Raw genomic sequence first — 6,999 nt, 5'->3', positions numbered from 1 at the left:
CAGCTAGATTAGGTATATTTTAAAATTCATTTATTTTATGTATTCAAAAACGGTGTTGTTGATATTATAAATTCGGCCTGAGTGCCTGACGATATCTTTATGGTGACGTCGTGGAACTGCGTAAGTAATGCGAAAGCAATTTCTGTGGCATCGTCAGTTTCAAAACGAAATAAAGATACATAACACATTCACCGAGCTCATCCCCGTTTTTTCCTTTAATAATGAAATTATTCAAATTCAGATTTTTGGAATTTTTAAATATATCTACTTTTAAATATACATTTTTTCAAATTCTTGATTCTGTTTTTCAAATAAGATCCCCTCCCCCATTTTTACTTTAAATTATTAAGTAGATATTTTTTTTGAAAATATTAATGTATTCCATTCGAAATTCGTGTGAGTAGTTTCTCAGTTATTAAATTGTTTATTCTAAAGATAATAGTCCTCAAAAGTGGTTTTACAAAAATATAAAACAGATGTTGACATGTTTTAGGTATTGGATCTAGTATTTATTATACTTGGAGTTTGAACCATTTTTACAAATTACTAATTTTGATGAATTAATATGAACCACTAAGTACTAACACATTTGAATCACCATAGCCCCCGTATCTTCCAAACCCATTATTATAGACCTCAAAAACTACTTGTTTGAATTTTAATTCTGGTACGTCAATATTTTCAGAAAAATTATGTTGTAAATAAATTACAGAGAATTTGAACGATTTCATTATCAAATGAAAAATTTGGGGTGAACATGCTTGGTGAATCACTCTGTATACATGCATTATAATGCCTCTAATTACGTATTTCAGAATATTACATTTTAAAACTTAAGTTGTTCAAATTCAATATCAAATAATTTTATATATGTTTCATGAATATTTCTTCATATCATTACAGGGGCAAATCAGACAAAATATTACCAGTTTTGTTTGCATTAAATTACTTTTTTAAACCATGCTTTTATGTGGATATTGATACATATATATTGCTCAATATTTAATATATTTTAATTTGTACATTCACTTTTATAAGTTTTACATAAAATATGATTACAAAGATATGTAACTGAAGTAGTAATGGTATACATTTTTATTAAAATCTTATTATACATATTTTTATTCACTGAGATTTTTTGAATAATTAAGTTCAGCAGCAGATTTAGAGGAGGGGGGGGCTTGAGAGCTGAAGCACCCACCTTTTTTTTTATTATAAATTAGTTAGATATCAGGTATCACATAGAAGTTGTCAGAGCCTTACCATATAGCACCCACCATAAAAAATCCTAGATCTGCCACTGATTAAGGACATCATGTGTGATGATTAATTAAAAATATACTGGATAAAATAATAATTGTTTTTCTAATGTGGGACATATTTATAGGTTATAATATTTAAATTATACAGAAACAATTATTCTGTTAAAATGCGATCATTAATGCACATTTGATTAAGATAATATCAGTGCACTACTTGTTTTCTCTGTCCAAACTATGTACGACATAGAAAATTTACATTCAGTAGAATCAATTTTATGTTGTTAGCTTTAATATTAGAGCGAATCATAGACATAATATAATTTATAGAATTATACAATTTTATGCCTTTGAAGTGAATTTAGTTATTATCAAACTTTAAGTTAGGAAGATGATCTGAATTTCTACGTAGGTTAATTATAAGAGTATAAATATAACGATTAAAAAATAGTCATATATTGCAGAAAAATTAAAATATCAAAAAATTCAAAGTGCAAACATAGATAATGTTCTTAGCTTTAAGTCTGATAATAGTTTTATTCAATCTAATATTAAAACTAACACAAAAAATTGGTTGTGCCGAATACCAATTTACTATGTTCGCAAAGCTTATGGGTCAGAGAAAAAACAAATAATGCTGACATTATTTTAAAATTGGAAGTTTGATCATATAAATGTATTTTTAGTTCACATTTGGTGAATACGAGGTAAATAAATCAAATTAACTTTAATGCACATTAATGATAACATAAATGTAGTAAAAAATATAAAACAAACTAACTTAATTATTGCATAAAAATGCATAAAAAATACAAATATTATTAAAGCTATGATTTCAATTATTAGCTTAAAACAAAAATATATTGATAATTTACATTCAAATATACAAGATTAATCAGCAATACTATTACTATTCTTTTGCAGTTTATTGACACTTGACTTGATACTTCTTTCAACACTAACTTGAGAAGCTGCATGTGCAAATTGTTTACTAAAAATGTTTTAACATGTTAATTATTTGGAGTACTTAAAACTTTATAGATAGGTACTTACATTAAAAACTCTTTGTTATATGGTTTCTGTTTTTCTTCCTCTTTTTTATCTTCTTTTCTATAACGTTTGACATTAGAAGAACGTTCTTTATCTCTTATTTTAGCATTCTCCATCATTTCTATTCTCATTTTCTCCATTTCTTTTTCAGTCAATTTCTTTTTCTTGGCAGGTGGTGTTTTGGGTCGGACAATACTTGAATTTTTTTTTTCTTTTATAGATGCCGGACTATAAGATGATCTTTTTACAATGTTACCTTTAGGAACCTATTAAGCAAATAATTTATTTTTATTGACTTATTTATTGTATTACAGTACAAGACACAAATGCTAGGACACAAATAAAAAATATAATTCACATGCTATAAATAGTAGTTTACATAATATTATATAATATTAACCAAGATACAAAAAGACAATATTAGCTGGGACCAAAGGAACTATGTCGTCCTTGAAATTCACATAATTATTTACCTAAATAGGCTGATGGACCAAACACTGCTCAGGAATTGTTTTTTTTTTTAGCCAATGATTTATTCTTGAATTCAATGAACACATTTATAACAACAACCTACTTAATGCAAGGTATACTCGACTCCTACTGTAAAGCAGAGCGGTCAACTACTTGCCCACCTTTTTTACTAACCAAATTTCACATTCTAATAAAATGTTTAATATTATTTAACTCCACTATTATTTAAGTATTGTTAAGTTTTTAAATATATGTATGTTTATTTTTTTTTTTTACATATTTCCAGCAGCAACAAAATGGTGAAAAGCCGATACAATAATTTTTAAATATTATAAAATGAAAAGACTATAAACATTTGTAATAGTTAGAATTGAGTATTCTTTAAATTATCTTTAAATTTGTATTTTTCGTAATAAGCAAATTATTAAATTTGCTTATTGTACTTAACATTGTATAGATTGTAAATATTTAAAATATAAAATTTAAAAAAAAAAAATTGTATTTGATTATTAAGAAATTAAAATAATTACTGATTAGTATTCAAAAATGTTTAATATTTTTTCGTTGTTATGGAATCATTTTAATTGTACTTATGAGTGTTTTAATAGCGATTACCTACCCCACCACATTATGATATATAAAACATTTTGTCTTTGCTATTGGAATACTACTAATACTGAAAGTTTATTAATTTGAATATCTTACATATAATCCATAGTTCTTGTTTCCTTTGTGTTCATCAGTTTCTTTATCTGATTGAAGTTCTGGACTATGTCGATGTTTGGAGTTTTGTTTTACTACATTATTATCATTTTTTTCATCATCTGAACTTGACGAACTACTGGCTTTCCGTCTGTTTTTATCTTTTTTAATTTCATTTGTTTTTTGATGTTTGTTCCTTTTTGGGGGACTCTCTGATGATCTACTTCTTCGAGTATTCAAATTTTTACGATATTCATGCCTATTTTTTGAATCTTTGGAAACCCTTGATTCGTGTTCTTTGTCAGAACTGTTTGGTCTATGATGGTGGTCATTACTTTTAGTCTTATATTTACTTTGTTCAGAGGCAATGATTGGTTTTTTACGTTCCAATTCTCTATCTGAACTTAGAGTTCGTTTTCTTTTATTACCATGTCTTCTATCTCTATATTTAGATTCTTGCTGTTGATATTGTTCATCTTTTTTCATATTATCACTGTATTTTTTCTTATTATCTTCTTCGGCATGATGATTATTTCTATATTTATTTTTTGAAGTTTTATCATTTTGTTCATATTTTTCTTCAGAGATGGATCTGTTACGTTCATTTCTTTTTTTTTTATAATCTTGCTGATTGTCCTCGCTATCATCAGTACTCACTGATTTATGTTTTCTATGATGATCTTTGTATTTATGGTCATCATTTTTATGATGTTTATATTCTTTTTTATTTCTCTTAGAAGAATCTTTATCATCTGAAGAAGAAATTGACCTCTGTCTATCTCTCTTATTTTTGTTGCCTTTTTGCTTGTCATCCCCATATTTAAGAGATTTTTTACCATTTTGTTTTTTGTCCTCTGGTTCAAAACTGCCAGATTTTTGTACATACTTTTTTTTCTTTTTTGTCGATTTTTCATCTTCTTCAGAACTAGACGTATCCGTTTTGTGTTTTTTTTTGTGTTCTCTTTTATCTTTATGTTTGGTAATTGACAGTATCTTTGCAAGATCTAATCCAGCTTTTTCATATGATTTCAAACGGCTAACTAGTATCATATCTAACTGATGATCATCAATAGTATGTTTTTCTTTTTCAATATTTTGTTGTTTTTTCAGGCGCATCGGATTTTGAAGAATTTTCCGTGTGCATTCAATTTCCCGCTTTTTTATATTAACCAATGGATCTTCTGAAATTTTTTTTGTCAAGTCTACTTGAGAAAATTTATCTGATGCGCATATTTTTGGTGGCAAAATTGAATCTAAAATACACACAATAGTAAAATATGAATTATGAATATAAATTAAATACAATATACTATGATGAGTAACCTACACCTACCTATATTAAATTTTAAGTTAATAAGTTAAGCTTAATAATCAGATTAACAATCAAATTCAAATTGATTGATTAAGTAAAATACATACTACCTATATCAATATTGAAAGTTGAATAAAATTAGCAACCAAAAACTATTTATCAAACTAATTTATTGTCATAATAAAGTATTTACAACAAATTCATAAACATCAGTTTTAATTTTTAACACAGATATAGTCCAGATGAGATTTAATATTCTGTTAATATGGACGTACCTAATTCAAATTATTTTGATATAGGTACCTATTTAGTTAAAATTAAAATTTACATTTACATTTCTTAGACTTTTAATGTTTTTATGACAGAATATTAATATTAAAATATAATGTTAGCAAACTAATTTTTTATATTATGTAATATATATTTAGTGTTAGGTAAATATGTACCAACAAAGAACTGATATATTTAATATAAATTGAAAAAATGTCAAAAATCAACTATAATCAAATGTTGAATATAAAAACATGTAATAAATAAACTATTGTATAACGTATAAGAATAATATAAGATATATGTGCAACAACTCTATTGACCATTACCGTTATCTGTGCTTTCGCCATATTTTCTATCAATTTTTTTCCCCAAAAGGTAGTCGTCTTTTTGTACTCGTGTACCATCGTACATCCAATCCATGATAGATTCTTTTGACAAACCTAAACCGTATTAGATCTATCTGAATCATAAATAAATGAAGTTTTAAATTGAGTATTAAAATAAATTATCAATTTCATATATTTACCAAGTTATGTTAACGATGAGACGTATACAGTATTACACTTTATTTTGAACATGAAATGTACGGAAACTTTTAATTATGAAAACAGACAAAATTGTAAATTAATTCAATTGTTCAATAAATTGAGGTATTCTATCATAATAGTCAAATGTAATCCACAAAAAACAATTTTTAAAATTGCACGCGTTTTTGTTATTGTAAACTATAATGTTGTCATTATCAAAAATAGATAACCTGATAACAGCAACTACAGAATCATCAAGTTTTTTACTGAAGAAATATTGTACTATTAGTACAGTGTTGACAGTAGTAGCACAGAATAGATGAAATTTCTTCTATTCTGTGGTAGTAGTGTCAGGGGTACGACACTCCGTGAATTGGTCGGATCGGGCGATTGTGGCCTTGAAAATGGTCTCTAGAGGGGCGTGGCATACGTTATCAATTAAATATATCATATCAATAGTGAACGGTAACCAACCCATAGAGTATTACTCTATGAACCAACCCAACCCCGCGCAGAATACCCCGCCATAGTCTTGGAACCTTAGATCATATACAATTGTATATGATCTAAGCTTGGAACCGTTTTCATAATATTGGTAACCATGGGTCTAACATCATGTTGGCGCGTGGAACCAATACCATGTTTTTCGTAGGTTCAGACTTCAGATCATAGGTAACCAATACCCCAATCAGCTGATCGAGTGTCGCTTCTATATTGTTCTATGGTAGCGTAGTGTATCGAATATCGATACGTATCGCTGTATCGGGATGACCTATGGCATGACTAAATAATGAATAGGTCTATTCAGCCATAAATCATATTTAATTTGAGTTATGCTCGGTCAAGGTGTAGTGATAAGGTGTCGTCACTTGTTTGAAAACTTGATTGAAAATTTTACCACAGACAGTCGTCACCACCGGGAGCGCTGTATGTCCAAAGAGGCCGAAAAACGAACGCTTTTGTACACCAAAGCCATAGAAAATTGAAAATATATTATGATTTAAAGAATAAAATTAAAAAATTTTCATTGTATAATTACTTTTTTGTTCTAAATTATTTGTATGCATGTATTTAAATAATTTCTTTTTATCAAATACAGTCATTAATATTATTAAATAATGTCATTTTTAAATTTCCTACCTATTCCAAAAAAATATATGAAAAATGTAAGAGATACCTATTGGTAATTCACTAAATTATCATACATAATTATTTCAGAGTGTTATAATTAACAAATAATAATTCATAATTACATGGACATGAAAAGGGAGGGCCAGAGGGGGCTTAGACCACTCTGAGCCATCTTAAGGCCTCTCTAAGATAATATGTACATAATTTTAACACTACATATTTTAATATATAGCCAAACTTTATTATAATATATTATACCTATAATTTATGAGAT

General features: G+C 27.2%; 1 protein-coding gene across 2 annotated transcripts; it reads right to left on the bottom strand.

Moving 5' to 3' along the window:
• Nucleotides 1–2,122: 2,122 nt before the first annotated feature.
• On the bottom strand, nt 2,123–5,837 carry LOC100161891 (pre-mRNA-splicing factor CWC25 homolog). 2 transcript variants are annotated; one of them, XM_008189455.3, is made up of 5 exons: nt 5,594–5,837; nt 5,394–5,523; nt 3,486–4,735; nt 2,313–2,575; nt 2,123–2,250 (listed from the first exon to the last, which is right to left on the bottom strand). In XM_008189455.3, exons 2-5 carry the CDS (start codon nt 5,485–5,487, stop codon nt 2,151–2,153), a joined length of 1,707 nt encoding a protein of 568 aa, XP_008187677.1. In that variant the 5' UTR covers nt 5,488–5,523; nt 5,594–5,837; the 3' UTR covers nt 2,123–2,150. The 2 variants fall into 2 exon arrangements, with proteins under 2 accessions (XP_008187677.1, XP_001946923.2); XM_001946888.5 differs by having other exon boundaries at nt 5,394–5,527; nt 5,594–5,835.
• Nucleotides 5,838–6,999: the final 1,162 nt, after the last annotated feature.

This window comes from Acyrthosiphon pisum, chromosome A1 (genome assembly GCF_005508785.2).
Source record: "Acyrthosiphon pisum isolate AL4f chromosome A1, pea_aphid_22Mar2018_4r6ur, whole genome shotgun sequence".
In the NCBI taxonomy this organism is placed as follows: domain Eukaryota; kingdom Metazoa; phylum Arthropoda; class Insecta; order Hemiptera; family Aphididae; genus Acyrthosiphon; species Acyrthosiphon pisum.
Note: the sequence above shows the minus strand (reverse complement) of the source record. Positions and strands in the feature narration are given on the sequence as shown.

What these genes read in the sequence shown, in the direction of transcription:
- LOC100161891 (XM_008189455.3), bottom strand. Translation starts at nt 5,487, where the DNA reads ATGGATTGGATGTACGATGGTACACGAGTACAAAAAGACGACTACCTT. An exon ending in TGGCGAAAGCACAGATAACG is followed by an intron (nt 4,736 to 5,393) that starts GTAATGGTCAAT and finishes TGTGTATTTTAG; the next exon opens with ATTCAATTTTGCCACCAAAA. An exon ending in ACAAGAACTATGGATTATAT is followed by an intron (nt 2,576 to 3,485) that starts GTAAGATATTCA and finishes TTTGCTTAATAG; the next exon opens with GTTCCTAAAGGTAACATTGT.